Here is a 22,645-nt window from a genome sequence, read left to right on the forward strand (position 1 = left end):
ATATTCAATCCATGCAAATGCTTAAGAGGAAAGATCCTGAGTTCAGGAACACGCAGACCTGGCTTCAAAGTCTAGCTCAGTCAGTTCCCCATGCAAGCTGTTTAACTGCCCTGACTTCCAAGTTTTCACTGGTATGAAAGTGGTATGCACTCAGTAGAAACTGTACTTCAAATTTTGGATTTTGATGAGCACACCCTCTCACATTGCCTCTGTGGGCAGTGGCAGTGAGTAGCAAAAAGCCACAGCACCATCAGCCACACAATCTCGAGGGTAAACAACAGAGTCACTGAGCGCCATTCTGGACCCTGACGGCCGTCCTGGGCTCCCTTTCTTTACAGCATCAGGAGCGACAGGAGACGCGCCACACCTTGTTGGGCTTTGTGTTAGAGGGTTCTGCCCAACTGCTGGGCCACGTAGGTGTTTGAAGCACACTGAAGGTAGGCTAGGCTGAGTTAATAGGTTTGGTAGGCGAAGTATATTAAAGTACATGAAGTACATTTTTTACTTATGATATTTTCAACTTATGGTGGGTTTATCAGGTCCTACCCTACTGTAAGTTGAGTAAGGTCTGTACAACTTTCATTCCAACAATAATCTCTAAATTTTTTCTGGAACTGAAAATTACAGGGCCCTCAAGCTGTGAGGTTACTTGGAAGCAACAGAGAAATTGGGTTCCTTTTACCACATAGAGATTTAGAACTAAATCAGTGTGCTTCTCACAGACCCTGTCTTGCACCAGTTTGATAGGTAGAAATCTATGCATTACTGCTGAAAATGGGAACCAAGTGAAGTGTCAGTACAAAGACCTACCAATGTTGAAGTTATCCTCATAGACAGAGGGGAAGCGCTGGGGCTTGGGAGGTGGTGGGAAGCTGCCTTTGCGGCCGGAGGTGAGCGTGGTGAGCGTGAACAGCTCGTCCTCCTGCAGTTCCAGCGTGAAGCTGCCACCACTGTCGAGCAGCTGAGAGAGAAACGATGCTGTGGTCAAGCCAGGCGCCTCGGCTCATCTCACGTGAGTCAAATAGCTTTTTAAAAAAATGAGCTTAAGAAATGCCAAAGTGATTTCTGTTGGAAGTCCCTAATTATTTGTGAATATGCACACTTAATATCAAGGCCCTGGACATCTTTTCTCTTCAGTTCTTTAGAAGACTTTGTACAGTTACATTCTAGAAAGGATATTAGGAGAATTTCACTTCATACAAGGAAGAAGGAACAGATGACCCCCAATCTGCTTCTATCAGTCTATGCTTTCCATTGGACTGTAAGGTCTTTAAAGCCTGTGTATAAATTCAATATATGTACCTAAGAGATCTGCTTACTTATTTTTCAGGACTTCACTAAGGTAGAAATATCGGTAAAATCTTACTGTTGACTCAGCTATTAAACACAGAAACCTTACTATTAATTTTAAAAAAAGTCCTATCTACTCATTACATGTTCAATACATATTTCAATTAGCAAACTAGGTTTATGTTTTGGCTATGTAATCTCTTAAAGCCATAATCGCTTCATCTCTAAAATGAGTAGAAAATACATACCACATAGGGCTGTTGTGAGTATTAAATGAGACAATATTCATAAAGTTCTAAGCTCAGTGAGTGACCCAGAAGAAACATTCCCCACATCATAGGTGTCCTACGGCAAATACAAGCCTCTAAAGACAGTGAAAGCTTTTGCATAATTGACGTTGGCACTAAATGTATGTTCACTTCATGAAATCTGAGCAGTTCTTCTTTTCTACTTTGAATTAAAGGTGTTTATATCACACCTTTGCTTTAATAAATTGTTGGTCAGATCTATGAAATATCTAATACCATATTCTGTCTTAGGAGTAACCCCAAATGATACATTTTTCTTATGGGAAAATCATTTTCATGATGTTATTTCTAGCAATGTGTCATACAAAAAGTAGACACTACACTAACTTCATTTATTGATAGTGACTAGTTGAGTCACAGAACATTAATAATTACCAGAAAAAGTAGGTTTGTGTCAATTAGGCAAAGTGATGTGCTTGCATGGACCAATTCAGTCTTTGAAACATTTACTGATAAGAAACCACCATTTACTAAGCTCCACACTAGGCACCTGGGACAAAAAGGCAGGGACCTTTAAGGATGTATAAGGCAGGAACTCAATCATTGAGGCATCCGGTGCAGCAGGGACGTGCTTACTAGGCAAACACACATCCCCAGGTGGCTATGATCCTAAGACTGGTGGGAAGGCTTCAGAGAAAGCCACACTTGGGGTGAGTCTTGAAGGATGATAAAAATACAAACAAGGCATCCCAGGAGGAAGAAAAATCATGTGCAAAGTCACAGAAGTAATTAACTTGGCATACCCATGCTCTGAAAACTGCAAGAAGTTTAGTGTGAGAAGAAAGATCAATTTAGAAGGACAGGCCTCTAGAAAAGAAAGCATTCTTTTACCTCGTGAGGTATTAATGAGGTCACATGTTACACAAGGAATGTAAACTGACAAAATCATTACGGCCTTTGAGCAAAGGACAGACAAAAGCCAGCTCTGGGAGCAATGTGATGTTTGGGAGAGAGACTTAAACGAGCAAGAGAGAGTTTCTGAAATCCAAGAGCGATCTAATGAGGAACTGAATACGCAGGAGCAGTAGGAATAGAGAATGAGGCATGGGCAGGAGAACTATGTGGGGGATGCTGTCTGTACTTGATCACTGAGGGTGTTCAAAGAATGGGTGGGAATGACAGTCTCAAATGAGACTCAAATTTCTGACCTGGGCAACCAAGTGATGGTACCGTTCACCAAGACAAACTAAATACCAAGGGCAAACCCACCTACCAAAACATACTTCCTCGAAGAGGACTTCTATTTTTAAAAATGGGGGGGCAACTTTATCTCTATTATGCTTCAGCCATAAATCAATTATGAAATTAAAAACTAATTCATTAATCAAATTTCTGTTCCCTACTGCAATGCTCAAACTATAGGAATTTATTTAAAACTACCCATAGAGAATCCAGTTGTTTGAAGAGAAATCTCTCCGATGGTTTTCCAAGTTTGGTATACCACACCTGCAGCTCGGGGATTTGGCTCTGAGGAGGAAACACAAAGAAAGCACTGCTGAGTGATTCACCATCTTCTCCTGGAGGACTTCTAAAACCTGTACCAGCAAGAATGAACCAAGGACAAGGTGCATTCTATTTCCACCTACCAAAAGACCCACCTCAAACCTTAGGCAACAATCATTTCAAGAGCAGGAGGACATTATTCAAGCAGATACTTTATTTCCTACAAACACTGCAGACTTTTGGAAAATGTTAAAAAAGATTGATATCTTTGCTTCAAAAATACTCATTATACCTATATAAAAAGCTTTATAAGAACTTTCTGGCATTAAAAAACAATGCTTATGCAATTAGTAGAAAGTGCACTGTATATATTTCTGTATTCAAATCTAACAATAGGTAGAAATAACAAGAATTTTGTATCTTTTAATATCGAATGTTGTAAAGAGCAGTGCTGGAAAGCTTCCTCAATTACACAAATGATGCTCTTCCCAAAAGAACAACCTTCTTGCAAGTGACTTTTGTTAGGATTCTTCAAAACCACAAAGAGCATTACCTCCTGGTGGCTTCTGTACTTCCTAACTAAAACCAGTCACCAAGGAGAAGACACCGAGGCATTTAACGATGCATACGCAAACTCTTAATAGCTTATAATATTTCACTTACAGACTCCTAGCTCATGATAAAATATATAAACTCTCAAATCAAAACCAAAATAAAAGTTCCACTTATTTACTTACAAAAGAACCCTTAAGATCGAACGTAGCAAACTGATGTGATACATTGAAATAGGGAAGAAGTGGTCGTATACACTGGGAATGTTTATGACTCTAAGGAGAAAAAAAGTCATGTAAGTTATTCAGATAAGACATAGGACATTTTAAAGAAAAAGTCATTTACTGCACCTAGATTCTACGGGGTCACACAGAGTCAGACACGACTGAAGCAACTTAGCAGCAGCCGCAGCAGATTAACAGAAGTAACACACACTAGGTGACAAAGAGTGTATTTCAAATTTTTAAAGACTATTTCTAACAAAACCTTTGTTGAATGTCTGTTGTGTGTGCCTATGCAATATTGTTCTTTACAACATCAGACTTTTCTCCATCACCAGTCACATCCACGATGTGAAATGTCTGTTCATTTCCAAGGCAAACCATTCAATACCACAGTAATCCAAGTCTAAAACCCAACCACTAACACTGAAGAAGCTGAAATTGAATGGTTCTATGAAGACCTACCAGACCTTCCAGAACTAACACCAAAAAACGGTGTCCTTTTCATCATAGGGGACTGGAACGCAAAAGTAGGAAATTAAGAGAAACTAGAGTAACAGGGAAATTTGGCCTTGGAGTACGGAATGAAGCAGAGCAAAGGCTACCAACGTTTTGCAAAGAGAATGCTCTGGTCATGGCAAACACCCTCTTCCAACAACACGAGAGAAGACTCTACACATGGACATCACCAGATGGTCAACACTGAAATCAGACCGATTATATTCTTTGTAGCTGAAGATGGAGAAGTTCTATACAGTCAGCAAAAACAAGACCAGGAGCTGACTGTGGCCCAGATAATGAACTGCTTATTGCAAAATTCAGACTTAAATTGAAGAAAGTAGGGTAAACCATTGGACCATTCAGGTATGACCTAAATCAAATTTCTTAAGATTATACAGCAGAAGTGACAGTAGATTCAAAAGATTAGATCTTACAGACAGAGAGCCTGAAGAAATATGGACAGAAGTTCATAACACTATACAGGAGGTGATGGTCAAAACCACCACCCCCAAGAAAAAGAAATGCAAAAAGGCAAAATGGTCATCTGAGGAAGCCTTACAAATAGCTGAGAAAACAAAAGAAGCTATAAGCAAAGGGGAAAAGGAAGGGCACGGCCATCTGAATGCAGAGTTCCAAAGATTAGCAAGGAGAGATAAGAAAGCCTTCCTCAGCGATCAGTGCAAAGAAATAGAAGAAAACATTAGAAGGGGAAAGACTAGAGATGTCTTCAAGAAAATTAGAGATACCAAGGGAACATTTCATGCAAAGATGGAAACAATAAAGGACAGAAATGGTCTGGACCTAACAGAAGCAGAGGAGACTAAGAAGAGGTGGCAAGAATACACAGAAGAACTGTACAAAAAAAGAGCTTCACGACCCTGATAACCACGATGGTGTGATCACTCATCTAGAGCCAGACATCCTGGAGTGAGAAATCAAGTGGACCTTAGGAAGCATCACTACGAACAAAGCTAGTGGAGGTGATAGAATACCAGCTGAGCTATTTCAAATCCTAAAACTGATGCTGTGAAAGTGCTGCATTCAATATGCCAGCAAATTTGGAAAACTCAGCAGCGGCCACAGGGCTGGAAAAGGTCAGTTTTCATTCCAGTACCAAAGAAAGGTATTGCCAAAGAGTATTCAAACTACCACACAATTGCACTCATTTCCCACACTAGCAAAGTAATGCTCAAAATTCTCCAAGCCAGGCTTCAACAGTACATGAACCATGAACTTCCAGATGTTCAAGCTGGATTAGGAAAGAAGAGGAATCTGAGATCAAATTGCCAACATCCATTTTATCATCAAAAAAGCAAGAGAATTCCAGAAAAACGTTTACTTCTGCTTCATTGACTACACTAAAGCCTTTGACTATGTGAACCACAACAAACTGGAAAATTCATCAAGAGATGGGAATACCAGACCACATTACCTGCCTCCTGAAAAGTCTGTAGGCAGGTCAAGAAGCAATAGAACCAGACATGGGACAACAGACTGGTTAAAAATTGGGAAAGGTGTATGTCAAGGCTGTATATTGTCACTGTGCTTATTTAACTTACATGCAGAGTACATCTTAAGAAACACTGGGCTGGATGAAGCACAAGCTGGAATCAAGATTGCCAGGAGAAATATCAATAACCTCAGATATGCAGATGGCACCACCCTTATGGCAGAAAGCAGAGAACTAAAGACCCTCTTGATGAAAGTGAAAGAGGAGAGTGAAAAAGTTGGCTTAAAACTCAATGTTCAGAAAACTAAGATCATGACATCTGGTTCCATCACTTTATGGCAAATAGACAGGGAAACAATAGAAACAGTGACAGACTTTATTTTGGGGGGCTCCAAAATCACTGCAGATGGTGACTGCAGCCATGAAATTAAAAGACACTTGCTCCTTGCAAGAAAAGCTATGACCAACCTAGACAGCGTATTAGAAAGCAGAGACATTACTTTGCTGACAAAGGTCCATCTAGTCACAGCTATGGTTTTTCCAGTAGTCATGTATGGGTGTGAGAGTTGGACCATAAAGAAGGCTGAGCATCAGAGAATTGATGCTTTTGAACTGTGGTGTTGGAGAAGACTCTTGAGAGTCCCTTGGACCACAGAAGATCCAACCAGTCCATCCTAAAGGAGATCAGTCCTGAATATTCACTGGAAGGACTGACGCTGAAGCTGAAGCTCCAGTACTTTAGCCACCTGATGCAAGGAGCCGACTCATTAGAAAAGACCCTGATGCTGAGAAAGACTGAAGGCAGGAGGAGAAGGGGACAACAGAGGATGAGATGGTTGATGGCATCACTGACTCGATGGACATGAGTTTGAGCGAGCTCCAGCAGATGGTGAAGGACAGGGAAGCCTGGTGTGCTGCAGTCCAGGGGGTCGCAAAGAGTTGGACATGACTGAGCAACTGACCAACAACAACACTGTATATACCTACTCAAAATAAAACTTAATGTCATTTTGACTGAGTCAGACTTTGAATTCCAGAATCATCTGATGGCACACACAGATTAAACTTATACTCTATTTTCTAAGTGATATACATCCAAAGGAGAAGGCAATGGCGACCCACTCTAGTACTCTTGCCTGGAAAATCCCATGGGCAGAGGAGCCTGGCAGGCTGCAGTCCATGGGGTTGCTAAGAGTCAGACACGACTGAGCAACTTCACTTTCACTCTTCATTTTCATTCACTGGAGAAGGACATGGCAACCCACTCCAGTGTTCTTGCCTGGAGAATCCCAGGAACGGAGGAGCCTGGTGGGCTGCCGTCTATGGGGTCGCACAGAGTCGGACATGCCTGAAGCGACTTAGCAGCAGCAGCAGCATACATCCAAAAAAAGGAAATGCTTGGGATGTTTTCACCAAGAAGGCATCTCACCCAACTATAACCTTCAAATGCACAACTGCAGTCAGCTAAATATATACAACAAATCTCATTGTCAACATCACTTTTTCAAAATAATCATTATCATAAAGTAAAGGGAAAAGGGAAAGTGAAGTCACTCAGTCATGTTCGACTCTTTGCGACCCCATGGACCATAACCTACCAAGCTCCTCTGTCCATGGGATTTTCCAGGCAAGAGTACTGGAGTAGGTTGCCATTTCCTTCTCCAGGGGATCTTTCCAACCCAGGGATTGAACCCAGGTCTCCCACATTGCAGGCAGACGCTTTAGCGTCTGAGCCACCAGGGAAGCCATCATTACCGTGGTGTGGATCAAAAGAAGTCTGTGACGTCATTCCTAGTTTATGGGATTCTGGGTCGGGTTTTGTGGGAAATTTTTAAATTGTAATTAGAGATTTTAATACCTCCCCTCAATAACTGATACACAACTAGACTGAATATCAACAAAGATACAGATGATCTGAACAAAACTATCAAACAATTTGCCTGGATTAACAAGTATAGACCACTTCATTCATAACTGCAAAATACGTATTCTTTTCAACTGTATAAGGAACATTTACCAAAGTACACCACATTCTTAGCCATAACAGAAGTCTCCATAAATTCAAAAAGATCCAAGTCTCACAAAGTCTATTCTCTGACCACAACAGAATTATGTCAGAAATGAATAAAAATGTCTGAAAAAATTTGCAAATATTTAGAAATTAAATAACAAGTTTCTAAATAATCTATGCCTCAAAGGAAAAAATAAAAGGGGAAATTAGAAAAAATTTTAAATACGCAACACATCAGGATTTGTGGGATGCCACTAAAACAGAAACTTTAGCTTAAGACACTAGCGAAAGAAGAGTAAATTAAAACCAAAGTAAGCACAGGGTGTGGGATTCAGAGATAGAAACTACTATGCATAAAACAGATACTCCACAAGGGTATACTGTAAAGCACAGAGAAATATAGACATTGTAATAATTTTAAAGGCAGCATAACCTATAAAAATATTGAATCATCATGCTGTGTACCTGAAACTAATACAATATTGTAAATCAATTATATTTCAATAAAACTTTTAATTTAATTTTTTAAAAAACAAAGTAAGCAGAGGAAAGAAAATAATAGAGATGAAACGATAAATCAAACAAAACCAGAAAAACAAGAGTGTATAATTGAGAAACCAAAAAAGCTGATTCTTTGAGAAGATTAACAGAATTGAATAAACTTATAGCCAGACTAATCACGAAACCAGGATAAGAAGAAAGAAAATACAAACTGCAATTATGACCATTAAGAGAGGTGACATCAATACAAAATACATATATATATATTAAGAGAACAGTGGGGAATAATAGCAGCAACTTCGTGCTGGGAAATTAAACACCTTAAATGAAATGGACAAATTTGCTTGAAGGCACAAAAACCCAAAGCTCACTGAAGAAGATATGGACAAACTGAATATCCCTTTATCTGTAAAGGAAGTTGAAATTATAGTTAAAAAACTTTCCCACAAAGAAAACTGCAGCCCCAGATGGCTTTACTGGGAAATTCAAGCCTCCCTGGGAGCTTGGCTCAAACAGGAAGCAAGAGCTGAGGCAGAGCTGTAAACCGCCCGCCTGGGCATTGAAGCATGCCCCCATTACGCACACAGAACCCGTCAGCAAAGGCTGGGACACTTGCTAGTTCCAAACATGAGGAAAGCTGTGCCATCATGATCTGACCACTAGGAAAACTGAGCAGAGATTTCGGTGGCCATACATGATAAAGCTTACAAACTACAGAATCTGCTCGGAAAGTCACAAAGCAAATAAACAGCAACAACCATGACAGAAAGCAACAACCACAAACGCTAGACGGAGAGAGAATCGGACGTCCAGAGTGTCCAGATTATTTTATGTAATGTGTCTAGCTTTCAACAAATGATATATATATGATATATGATACAACAAATGATAGATGATATTTGCAAAGAAACAGGAAAGAATGGCCCATATATGGAGATAAAAGTGGTTGACAGAAACGATGTCTGAGAAAGCCTAGTCATTACCTATTAGATATTATACTTCCTAGACAAAAGACATTAAATCAGGTATTTTAAAATGTTCAAAGAACTGAAGGAAACCATATCTAATGAGTAAAGGAGAGATCTGCTTCTAGAATGTCAGTGTGAGGAGCTCCATAAATATACTCCCAGCAAAACTGGTGAAAATTATTTAAATAATAATAATGCTGAAGTCTGGAAATGATCCTAAGGGTACACTACAAATACAGAAATATTCAAGAAAATCTACTAAAACTCAGTATGAGCATCAAGAGTATATGGCATTTAAACCACAAGCCACCCCTCCCTATCTTTCTTGGGCTGGACTGACAGAGACTCCAGGCCAAAGTAGGTACAGCCAAGAACACAGGGCTCCTTCCCTCCCAGTCCCCAGGTGAAGGCGACAATATCTTTGGGAGAGAAGCAGAATATCAGTATTTCTCGTGCCATTTCCCTTCAGCTACTTGAAGAACTGGCAGAATTTCTTTACAACCAAAGCTGCAAGAAAGATTTTCACGTAGCTGGGTAGAATAGGGAAGAAAGGCATAAAGTTGGGTCCTTCACCCCTGGGAAGAATCGGAAAGGAAGAGCAGGTTCGCACAGGTGGACCCTTGGCCCCGAGAGTGACCAGGTCAGGCCACAGACTGGTCGTCCCAGTCCTGGGATCCTACACAGAAAAGAAAAGCTCCTTTTTTTTTTTAAGGTGTTCAGTTATGTTTTATGCTTTCCCGCCCCCCATACTAACAAAGCAAATTAATCCAATAAAAATAATAAAGAATTACCATAGTTTCAACGATGACAGTGAGGTTACCTAAGCCATCCGTCAGAGCTACATAGCTTCCTCCTCTCTCTAAATGGCCAACTGTCTTCAGGTAATACCAACCTGGTTGAGTAAACTGAGTGGTATGAGCTATAGAAAAGCAGAGAAAGACCCAAACAACATTAAAGTGGTAATAACGGGATTCTTCCAGAAATAAAAAGCTATCTAATTACTTGAGGCTGAAAGAGAACAGAGTATGCCACCCCAGAATCTGCCACTTCAGCCTGCGTATTGTTTTGAACTGCTGGCGATCAAGACCCAGAAGACTAAAGAAAAAATTTCTCTCTCCTACAACTGCCTGAAAGAATCTAGACAGGACACCTGGCCCAGAAAGAGAGCTATTACCAACAATAACTTTTTATCTGAAAGACTTATCTTCATGGCACCGCAAATATCTGTTCTTCTCTTTCTATGAATGGTCTTCTTCCCCTGTGAAGCTCCAGGTCCCTATCTCTTTCCTTTGCTCAGGATGGCATTATAAAGCCTCAATTGCCTGACTGCAAACTTGAGTCCCATATTTTTATGTACAAAATTAAATGTGTAAATTAAATTTCTTTTTCCTGATGATCTGTCTTTTGTCAATTATTAGATTGACCAAAGAACCAAGAAGGTTAAAAGGAAAACTTTCCCAAGTATGACTGAGTCTAACAGCTAATTTCTATTTTGGGAAAAATATTTGCCAGCCGCATGTTTCAACTTCTGAGTAATTAGCCTAGTTAAATGGTATAATTATGGGAATATTCTTAGAATGACTGTAAAAAATAAACAAACCACACTCTGTTCAAGACTACTGAAAAACTGCTTTATGCCAGCAGTTAATAAAGTTATCTCCTACCAGTTTTTGTTGATCTCTATTTAAACCACCTTAATATAACTACAAAGAATATGGTTTTCAAAAAGTTAACAAAATATTTCAAAAACTAAGCTTTATGGTTTTAAACAAGTTTATTTTCACAATACTTATTTATTGGGCACCTCCAAAGCTTGTCCTAGAAATGTACTGAGTGATACTCCTTGTTTCATTTTGGGAGGTGACAAAATTAACCCCCAAGAAACAGGGACAAAATTATAAAAGTACGTTAGTTCATTGAAATAATGTGGAACCAACTATTTCAACATTTAAGGAGTTAGCCAATCAGGATATACAAATCCAAAACTTAGCATTTTCATATTCATTAAAGAACAACCTGAGTTTAGAATAATGTCATGATTACAAGGTTAATGTCATGACTACAAATCTCTGTGAAAAATACATTAACTGGAAAAGAGAGCCTGGTATTAGAATAATCAAGAATGGAATACAGAGAGTAGCTTAGTTACCCGAAAGAGTCTTATAAAACACTAGGCCAAATCTTGCTAAAACAGAGATACACTTAAAACTACCGTGTGTGTGCACACACATGCACACACACGCACGCGCGCACACACACACAGTGTTTCTACAGCTCCTCTAAGTGCTTTCTGCTTTGAACGGCAGGGGGTGAGAGAGGGAATCTGAACCATACCTGATACCCAGACAGGAGCTTCTACCACGTAGTGTCCACTCCATGGCTCCTGAGCAGTCATCAGTCCACAATGCCCGTACGGCAACTGTTGATAGTAACTAGCCACCAAGTTCCAAGCGATGGTGCTAAAAGATTGTTTGATAAAAGAGAAACACCAAGCAGCTTGAAATAAAAATGTAAATCTCTAAAGCCTATCGTACAAAAGACCTTAGCAAAGTTTACACAAGTATATGCAAGTGGTAAAATCACCACCCAAAACAAGAAAATTTAAGTTGCCTAAGTTCACTCGCATTTTGAAAAATCAAGTGAGGGATGCAACATTTTTAATAGTGAACCATATAATAAAAAATACAAGTGTATATGAGGTACACAATTTTTACTGCACAAAAGTATAACCAGAAAGAGAGTCACGACCTACCAGTACCACAATCATGAGTCAAATACAGATAAAGACTTTATCTATACCTGCTTTCTTTTTGACAGTCAGCCTTCTTAATGTCCCAGTTTCATGACATAATTTCATGACCTGACTCAGCGGCTGTAAAGTTTTACAATGAGAACTCTTAAGAGTCCGACTGCCAGGGCTCAAGTGATGGTGTAAGCAGACAGGGCAGGGGTCCCCAGAGGAAGGGAACCACACATAACTCTCTTGACACAGGAGAAGCCATTTAAGGCCTAGGCCACTTTGTGATCTAAGCCTGCCCACAATGCTTGCCCCTGCAGAAGAGGTCTCAGTAGTAACTGATTTTAAGGGAACAAAAGCATCTAAGCCAGGGAAATAACTTAACCATATCTGAGACGATATATCAGACCCCAAAATCTAAGCTCTATTCCTGTTCGCAGCTTCCTGCCTTCTCTTTCTAGAGCTGACACATGTTAGGTATAGGACGGATGAACGAAATACGGCAAATGCTTAAATCACTGAATTTAGGTTGTGAGACTATGGAAGTCCATTGTACTTTTTTCTACTTATTAGGCTTTGAAATTTTTCAAAATGAAAACCTTTAAAAGTTTTAATAACTTACGAAGTCATGTAGCCATTGACATAATTCTGATTCAATATGCGACCCCAGCAGCCTGCACCCATATCACTATTTACAGTGCTAAAATCTTCAGAAGACCAAAGCTTCTTCTTAGTCAACCTAGCATCCTTTACTGTAAGCGTCCCAGGGTAATGAGCCCTAGAAAAGAAAGAGGGGGAGGAAATGTAAAAAGTCAGAACAGGCACTTACGTATATTTATTGAGTAAATACCCTCCCTGGTAGTTCCACTGGGAAAGAATCCACTTGCAAGGCAGGAGACCCTGGTTCGATTCCTGGGTCAGGAAGATCCGCTGGAGAAGGGATAGGCTACCCACTCCAGTATTCGTGGGCTTCCCTGATGGCTCAGCCGGTAAAGAATCTGCCTGCAATCTGGGAGACCTGGGTTCAGTACCTGGGAAGGGACGATCTCCTGAAGAAGGGAACGGCTACCCACTCCAGCATTTGTGCCTGGAGAATTCCCTGGACTATTCCATGGGGCTGCAGAGTCAGACGCAACTGAGCAACTACAACTTTCATTTAGTGAACAAACATATGTGTCCTTGCCGAGGCTTTCCATCTTAAAACAACAGGTCACTTCCAGGTAGATGTCAGGCTATATGTAGGCATCTGCTTCCCACCCCTGGGTCTCAGGACACCCTGAGGATGAGATGCACTTATAACACACAGAAGCGGGGAGATCATCAGTGGGAAAGACCTCTTCCTGGAAACCGTAACAAGAAGGGAAGGATGTCGACAGATGGAGGCAGCAGAAGAGGCCTGGGACGTTCCAAGAGATGAATGAGGTGGGGACAGTATTCAGACCTCCCAGGGGACGTGGTGAGCTTCAGTAGAAAGGAAGGAGTGAGAAAGAAAGTCAAAAGTAAGACTTCCCCGAGCCCAGTGGTTAAGAATCCGCCCTGCAATGCAAGGGACGCAGGTTCAATTCCTGGTCAGGGAACCCACGTGCTGTGAGGCACTAATGACAGAAAGCCACAGGCCACCACTAGAGAAGTTATCACAAGGAAGACCCAGTTCATTTGTTATAAAGAGATACGGTATTTATTTTAAAAGAAAATAAGACTAATGAGCTTATTACATAAAGTATCAATAGTATTTCCTCCCCTGCTCTACTCCTCATACAGAGAAAGATACTTTGGCATTTACTCCCCAGGGGAAAAAAAAAACAAACACTAAAACAAAACCAACAAAAACCCGCAGAGGACTCTTCTTTGAATAAAAATAAGAAGTCATTATCCCAGAGCAGTGGCAGTTCTCAGCTTGGGTGATTCTGTCTGGTGGAGAAGGCACAGCAGGAGTTGCTACTGTTATCTAGTGTGCAGAGGCCAGAGATGCTGCTGAACACCCTACAGCGCCCCTGACACGTCCCCACGACAAAGAGCTATCCAGCGAGAAATGTCAGCAGCGCAGAGGCAGAGAAGCCCTTCCCAGAGCAATGAACTTCTCCCTTCTTCTACAATTTGAGAGGAGTCAGCTGGAATATAAATGTATATTTAGTGTTCCAACGGTAAAATATTGTCATAATGATGGCTGTGGAAGTGACTGATTATTGAATATAAAAACAATTAAGAACTTTCAAATGTAAAATAGAAAAGAGGCTAACAGTATGAGAATTAGCACATGAACTCTAGGGAGAAGAGTATATACTTCTTAAGCAAACAACTACTGACAAAAAATTTAACAAAAATACAAGCAAATTAACAGAGACTGAATCAAATCACAATTCTTATCTTTGTGGTTTGGAACAGTAGTATTCTTAACATTAAAAGAATGATTGTGAAGACCTATTTTAGTCTGGAAAATTCTGAAGGAGATGGAACTACCAGACCACCTGACCTGCCTCCTGAGAAACCTGTATGCAGGTCAAGAAGCAACAGTTAGAACAGGACATGGAACAACGAACTGGTTCAAAATTGGGAAAGGAGTACATCAAGGTTGTATATTATCACCTTGCTTATTTAACTTATGCAGAGTGCATCATGTGAAATGCCGGGCTGGATGAAGCACAAACTGGCATCAAGATTGCCAGGAGAAATATCAATAATCTCAGATATGCAGATGATACCACCCTTATGGCAGAAGTGAAGAAGAACTAAAGAGCCTCTTGATGAACGTGAAAGAAGACAGTGAAAAAGTTGGCTTAAAACTCAACATTCAGAAAACAAAGATCATGGCATCCAGTCCCATCACTTCATGGGAAATAGATGGAGAAACAGTGTCAGACTTTATTTTTTGGGCTCCAAAATGACTGCAGATGGTGACTGCAGCCATGAAATTAAAAGACGCTTACTCCTTGGAAGAAAAGTTATGACCAACCTAGACAGCATATTCAAAAGCAGAGACATTACTTTGCCAACAAAGGTCCGTCTAGTCAAGGCTATGGTTTTTCCAGTGGTCATGTATGGATGTGAGAGTTGGACTGTGAAGAAAGCTGAGAGCCGAAGAATTGATGCTCTTGAACTGTGGTGTTGGAGAAGACTCTTGAGAGTCCCTTGGACTGCAAGGAGATCCAACCAGCCCATTCTAAAGGAGATCAGCCCTGGGTACTCTTTGGAAGGAATGATGCTAAAGCTGAAACTCCAGTACTTTGGCCACCTCATGTGAAGAGTTGACTCATTGGAAAAGACTCTGATGCTGGGAGGGATTGGGGGCAGGAGGAAGAGGGTACAACAGAGGATGAGATGGCTGGATGGTATCACTGACTCGGTGGACATGAGTCTGAGTGAACTCTGGGAGACGGTAATGGACAGGGAGGCCTGGCATGCTGTGATTCATGGGGTCGCAAAGAGTCGGACATGACTGAGCAACTGAACTGAAATGAACATTTTGATGATCTGATCTAAGTCATTTCAAAGTCATGTCTGACTCTCTGCGACCCTGTGGACTATAGCCTTTCCAGTTCCTCTGTCCATGGGATTTTCCAGGCAAGAATAATGGAGTGGGTTGCCATGTCCTCCTCCTGGGGATCTTCCCAACCCAGGGATCAAACACATGTCTCTTACGTCTCCTGCACTGGTAGACAGGTTCTTTACCACTAACACCACCTGGGAAGCCCTTATTCTATATCCCAGAACTTCATTCTATGATCATAATATTCAGTTTTGACACCTCAAAGAAATGCTAATTTTAAGACTCATCTGTTATTACTCAGTAAAATGTATATCTGGTATGTCTCTGGTAAAAATAAAAAATACTCAATATAAAAAATAATACCCTGGAAAATAATATGCTATCATGCTATTAATGATCTCTAGATATTAAGATTATGAGTAAGTTCCAACTCTACAGTTTTCTACAGTTTCCAAATTTTCTATAGAGAGTATACATTATCTTTAAAATCCCAAAAAGCATCTCTTTCAAAGCTATAGAAATAGGTATTATATCTCTCATTCAGAAAATAAAGAAACTGTTACATTTTAAACCTGAGTGATCTATCAAATAATCTGAGAAAAGAGGGGTAGAACTGATACTAAAATCCAGGTCTCTTGTGATGCCCAGATCTACAGTTCAACAAAATAATGTAAAAGTTCTTTAAGAATATAATTTTTCAGTTCAGTTCAGTTCAATTCAGTCGCTCAGTCATGTCCGACTCTTTGCAACACCATGAATCGCAGCACACCAGGCCTCCCTGTCCATCACCAACTCCCAGAGTTCACTCAGACTCATGTCCATCAAGTCCGTGATGCCACCCAGCCATCTCATCCTCTGTCGTCCCCTTCTCCTCCTGCCCCCCATCCCTCCCAGCATCAGAGTCTTTTCCAATGAGTCAACTGTTTGCATGAGGTGGCCAAACTACTGGAGTTTCAGCTTTAGCATCATTCCTTCCAAAGAAATCCCAGGGCTGATCTCCCTTCAGAATGGACTGGTTGGATCTCCTTGCAGTCCAAGGGACTCTCAAGAGTCTTCTCCAATACCACAGTTCAAAAGCATCAATTCTTCAGCGCTCAGCTCTCTTCACAGTCCAACTCTCACATCCATACATGACCACAGGAAAAACCATAGCTTTGACTTAAAGGCATATAATTAGGCAAAACATCTCTATCAGTTGATGGCATGATTTTTCAAACTTTAAATGACAAGATTAAGATCACTGAGAGTAAACCACAGTCCATCCTATCAGAAAAACATACGTGTATTACAGGAGAAACAGGGCCTATAGGCGAGGTGGACCGGAGTAGCAGCCCAGTTTCTGAAACTCCCCACAATACTCCTCCTGAAACCAAACAGACCAATCTGATGATGGAAATTAAAACCCACAGACAATATCCCCGTCAAAACCAGGTGACAGCGAGTCCCCAGGAGTCTCGCAGCACCGGGACCGGGCAGGATCAGCAGACAGAATGTGGGAACAGTGGAGGTGACAGGTGACCAAGAGGCACTCATTCCACAGGGGCAGACCCTACCCTGAGTGGAAGCACTGACAACAACTGGCTAAAGGGGAAATGTCTTCACAGGCTGGAAATTGGGGCCAAGGCCCCAACAATAAATTCACGAGGAGGTTAAACACAATACTGTGACAGTTTAAACCAGATTGGTCCAACAGGAATACAATGTGAGCTATACAAAGTAATTTTAAATCTTCTAGTAGCTACATTTAAAAAAAAAATTTTAATCATGTATTTATGATTAAATACTATCATTCAACACATGTAATCAATATGGAAAATCATTACTAACTTAGTTTTCTATTAACACATCTTTAAAGTCCAGTGTGTGTTTTACACTTTTAACACTCCTCAGTCCAGACTAGCCACATTTCAAGCGTTCCATAACACCTGTGGCTAGTAGTCCCCATACCGAACAATGCAAACTGAAACTCTTCACTATTTCAGAAATAGGCAGGATCGCTTCTCGGCCTTTTGGCTAAGATCAAGTGTAGAAATAGGCAGGAAATAATCTAAGCTATGGATTTTCCAGAAGTCATGTATGGATGTGAGAGTTAGACCATAAGGAAGGCTGAGCACCAAAGACCCTTTTGAACTGTGGTGTTGGAGAAGGAATTTGAGAGTCCCTTGGACTGCAAGGAGATCCAACCAGTCCATTCTGAAGGAAATCAGTCCTGAATATTCATTGGAAAGACTAATGATGAAGCTGAGGCTCCAGTACTTTGGCCACCTGATGCGAAGAGCTGACTCATTTGAAAAGACCCTGATGCTAGGAAAGATTGAAGGCAGGAGGAGAAGGGGACGACAGAGGATGAGATGGTTGGACGGCATCATTGCTCCAATTCATGTCCATTGAGTCAAACTCTGGGAGATAGTGAAGGACAGGAAAGGCTGGTGTGCTGCAATCCATGGGGTCACAAAGAGTCAAACCCAACCAAGAGACTGCTGCTGCTGCTGAGTCGCTTCAGTTGTGTCCAACTCTGTGTGACCCCATAGACGGCAGCCCATCAGGCTCCTCTGTCCCTGGGATTCTCCAGGCAAGAATACTGGAGTGGGTTGCCATTTCCTTCTCCAATGCATGCATGCGTGCTAAGTCGCTTCAGTCGTGTCCGACTCTGTGCGACACTATGGACAACAGCCCCCAGGCTCCTCTGTCCCCAGGATTCTCTAGGGAAGAATACTGGAGGGGGTTGCCATAGACTAAACAACAACAAATCCTTTCTGGAATGGTAGAGTCTCACCATGAGAATAAGCTCCTTGAATCAGAATCCAAATAGAGCAGGAACACTTAGCGTGAGGGAGAGAAAACACTGCCTTCATAATTTCTAAAATGTAAACACTACTCTGCCCCTTAATCTAAATAAAATCATGTTTTGTATTTCTGAACGTTGACACAACATTTCAAAAGTCATCAATACATTATTACATTGTCATAGAAAGATTCCCAAAATACATACCTTTCAAAGAAAAAAAGGAATGAAGTACCATTTATACACGCTTTGGTTAAGTAAATACAAGAGAGCAACCTTCTGAAAATATAATCAAAAGGGGAAAAGCAGGCAAAAACAAAGGTGCCATCGACTGTCTGAGCAACAAACCAGAAACTGTTCATTCTCAAAGTAAAACATTCCTTACCCTATTACATCAATCACCTTCAAGAGCTCAGGGTCAAGCAGCATAGAAGCAGAAATGGGCTCCCAGAGATTATCACTCGCTATGATTTTCACGTGCTGGAGACCTTGATGGTTCAGCATTCTTCTTAACACCTTTCAGAGAGAGAACCAGAACACAGGAAAGATTAAAAATGAGTTTTCAGCTGCTGACTTATGACCAAGTGAGCTCAAGTGTCTTCAGATTCAACAAGCAGGATGAGAGTGTCTACACTATTTCTCAATAGAAATGTGCCCCATGTGGAGGGGTAAAAAGCACTATCACTAAAATAATCTACTTCATGGGAATGTAAAAAGAAAAAAAAAAAACCCAAGAGGCAAAAATATTTTAGAGGGATTTTCCCTCTGACTTTAAAATCACGTTTAGCCATAGAAAATTTGGGTGCAATGGTGGAACTTTTTTTTTGAAAAATCAGAGCAGTAATATCCATAAAAAACCACTACTCTGATATGAATTCTTACAGGAATTTTCTTATGCAGACACAGTAAATTGGGGTCAAATTAAATACACATTGCCTGGTGGGCTCTAGGGGGTTGTAAAGTCAGACACAACTAAACACACACACTCAAAATGCTTTAACTTTTCATTTTATTTTGAGCATTTTCCAATGTCTTTAAATATTCTGCCATTACTTAAAATATTACAAGTATCAGAATTCTGCATCATGCTGTAAGTAGAAATAAGAAATTTTCTATTTTTATCCTCAACGCTTTCATAAGTATACACAGCACAGGCAATAAAAGCAGTCTGTAGGACGACCCACCCACCAGATTAAAGACAACAAGCTAAACTGTAACAGGAATAAATTCACAGAGCACAGAGCGCTTTGTTTTGTGCTTGGGCCCCAAGAGGGCCCTGAAATAGGCACAAGACAGGGTCCTCACCGTCCAGTGGCAAACACACCCACCAGCACGCTAACACTAACAGGGTGTCCTAGGAAATCACAGAGTGGTCCATACTGAGATGTATGGACTGCCAATACATGCAGCAAGACCCGCGAAGAGGGGACATCATTTCACCCAGGAGCAGAAGATGCCGATTTCTAAACAGTAGTTCTCGATGGATGGCTGTGTGTGAACTTACTGCGACACCCCCATGTACTCTGAACTATCAGGCTCATGGCTGCAGGTGCTCAGTAAATATTCATTAAGGGGGAACAAAGAATTTCACAAGCTCTCTTTTCACATTCTGAGTTTTCTGAACTAAAAAAATTTCCAAATAATGTGCTCTCATCAATTCCACTCTGAAAGCAATCTGAACAGATCCTTAGAGATCAACTAACTCTAGAGGCGGACACAACTTGGCGTATAAACAACAAACAACTCAAGATTCAGTAGGACTGAGAATCCTGAGCCCCTGTTAGGAGACCAGCTTGAGTCTCATCATTCTGAGGTTCTGTCTTACTCTTACAGAGAGCAGGGAGAGCAACTCAGTCACATCTGTAGTTATCACGATGATGTATCTATTTTTTCTAATTCTATTCCTAGACCATCATCTCTAAAATCGCTTACTGTTTACTATGGTATATTCAAATAATATTCTAAAATATACAAATCTAGAAACTGTATTTTATACATAAATTGCCAAAATGAGGATGAAAGCAGCATTCTTTGAGCAAAGCTTTATCTAATGTATTCCAAATGTTTTTGCTATAGAATCTTTCCCTTTCCACCCTCCCTCTCCCCGCTCAAAAGTCTAGACAGAAATATTACTTATAAGATAAATGAAAAGGATGCTGTTTTGCTTGAACTGAACGAGGGTCCAGAGACATCCATTTCCATTCACTACACTCAGATCCTATAAGGGAATTTCCAGACACAACTGAAAAACAAAGTCAATTATAAATACAATGTAGTGAAGTTGCTCAGTCGTGTCCGACTCTTTACAACCCCATGGACTGTAGCCTACCAGGCTCCTCTGTCCATGGGATTTTCCAGGCAAGAATACTGGAGTGGGGTGCCATGTCCTTCTCAAGGGGCCTTCCTGACACAGGGATCGAATCCAGGTCTCCCGCATTGCAGGCAGATGCTTTACCATCTGAGCCACCAGGGAATCCCAAATACAATGTAAACAGCAAAAATAAAAGAAAAAAATAGCCTTGCCATCTTCACATACATTGCTTATTTCTACTATATTTATTTCTACTCTTAAAGACAAATCCTTATTATTTCCAGGGGCCACCTTACTATACTATATGGAATACATATTCATTAAGCTTATTGAATCTGAATACCTGCATTCATGTGCCATTATTGAACTCTCTCTCATGGGCCTTTTAACAAACAGGACACAGATTCTAGGAAAATATCACTACAAAAATGGCAAATGCAAACTACAAGTTAGTTCCTAAGATGTGTTACTGCAGGCAAACTATAGTTTGAGAGAAAAGGAAACGAAGTCTAAAACATTTAGAACACTGATGATGAGTCTTGGAATAGGAATTAGTCTTTCAAATCAGGCAAGCTGAATTAGAATGCAAAGGAATACGCAACAGGCTCTTAATAGTAAAAACAAATAAATAAAACAACCACCTTAGTTGCAGACCATTAGCTTAAAACAAAAATGAAACTAAATTCTAATGCTTTTAAAGCTTCTTTCAAATGAAATACACACAGCTAAAGAGAAACATATGGGCTTCCCTGGTGGCTCAGCTGGTAAAGCACCTGTCCACAATGCGGGAGACCCGGGTTTGATCCCTGGTTTGGGAAGATCCCCTAGAGAAGGAAATGGCAGCCCACTCCAGTATTCTTGCCTGGAAAATCCCAAGGACAAAGGAACCTCATGGACTACAGTCCATGGGGTCGCAAAGAGTCGGACAGGACTGAGCGACATCACTTTCACTTCTTTCAAAGAGAAACGTGTAATCCCAAGGTGGGGGTTGGTGGGGGGGGGGCGGGGACTGTGAAATGTCAAGTTTGGGAAGATGAGAGTCCATCACAGCAACGCGGTCTACCTGACTATAGGGCTACACGGCATATGGGCACTAACTTGGCTTCTGCTCTGTCTTCTTGCTGCTCTCATCAGACCTGTACTCATCCTAGCCCCAACTTGCCACTAACGACTCCTCCCCCTCCACAGCCACCCCCACCCCCACTGCCACACTCTCACCCCTTCACTGGTAATGCCTGCCCCTGCAGTTAACTTTGAGTTACCAGGCTCTGGCGGTATTCAATCCTCTCAATCTATGCCTTCTCCTCTGCACAACTAGTGACTAAATCGTGCCGCTAATCCAAAACACACCGGCCTACGGATGGCTCAGTGACCCTGCTGGTCTGATCCATCTTTCTCCACTTGCTCTGCCCCCAAACCCCTTTACTTCTCAGTCTTCACGTCTCCCCAGTGGCATGGTCTGCCTTAGCAACTTGTGGAGTTCCTATCAATCCCAGCTTAAAGATTCCAACTAGTCTTTAAATAGAATTCTCTAATCCTCAGACACAGGCATCACCTCCTCTCTGCACCCCCCTGACAAGCATAATTCTGCTAAATAAATCATGACTGATATTTCAGTTGGTCATATGGGACTCTACAGTCTCCAAATCTGAACTCTTTTTGGGTAGAAAAAACACGTTTTATCCTTGTATTCCAAGCACACATACATTGTCTGACAAACTAGGTGTTGAGTAAATGCTTCCTGGCTGACTGATTGAATAAATAAATGAAATAAATTTAGTGGATATGACATGCTTAAAAGAATAAGACACTTTTCAATTTAAAGAAAAAAAATGTAACCATGAAATTCTATTTTTAAGAGAAAAGACATAATAAAACAAGACAGAACTATAAAGTAAACCAGAGAATATCTCCACTTGAAAAGTTAAACTGCCATGTTTTCCAGTGATGGAAAGGGCTATTACTCTCAGATTTTCCTTTCCTAAAAAACAGCAATAACAGTAGCTACCCCATAAAGGGGGCAGCAAGAATTAGAGAGAAATAAATATTTAGGGAAAGTACCTCTAAAAGAAACACACTT

The 22,645-nt window shown here is 40.9% G+C and overlaps 1 protein-coding gene across 5 annotated transcripts in view; it reads right to left on the minus strand.

The window, feature by feature from the left end:
* Positions 1-22,645, minus strand: part of GALC (galactosylceramidase) — a 55,468-nt gene that overhangs the window by 11,442 nt on the left and 21,381 nt on the right. For all 5 annotated transcript variants that reach the window (XM_069597199.1, XM_069597204.1, XM_069597202.1 and 2 more), the window contains 7 exons: positions 18,640-18,770; positions 12,605-12,760; positions 11,580-11,704; positions 10,037-10,164; positions 3,779-3,868; positions 2,979-3,065; positions 811-961 (listed from right to left, as the gene is read on the minus strand). In XM_069597199.1, coding sequence (XP_069453300.1) covers positions 811-961; positions 2,979-3,065; positions 3,779-3,868; positions 10,037-10,164; positions 11,580-11,704; positions 12,605-12,760; positions 18,640-18,770 — 868 coding nt within the window. The remainder of the gene's footprint in view (positions 1-810; positions 962-2,978; positions 3,066-3,778; positions 3,869-10,036; positions 10,165-11,579; positions 11,705-12,604; positions 12,761-18,639; positions 18,771-22,645) is intronic.

This window comes from Ovis canadensis, chromosome 7 (genome assembly GCF_042477335.2).
Source record: "Ovis canadensis isolate MfBH-ARS-UI-01 breed Bighorn chromosome 7, ARS-UI_OviCan_v2, whole genome shotgun sequence".
Classification (NCBI taxonomy): domain Eukaryota; kingdom Metazoa; phylum Chordata; class Mammalia; order Artiodactyla; family Bovidae; genus Ovis; species Ovis canadensis.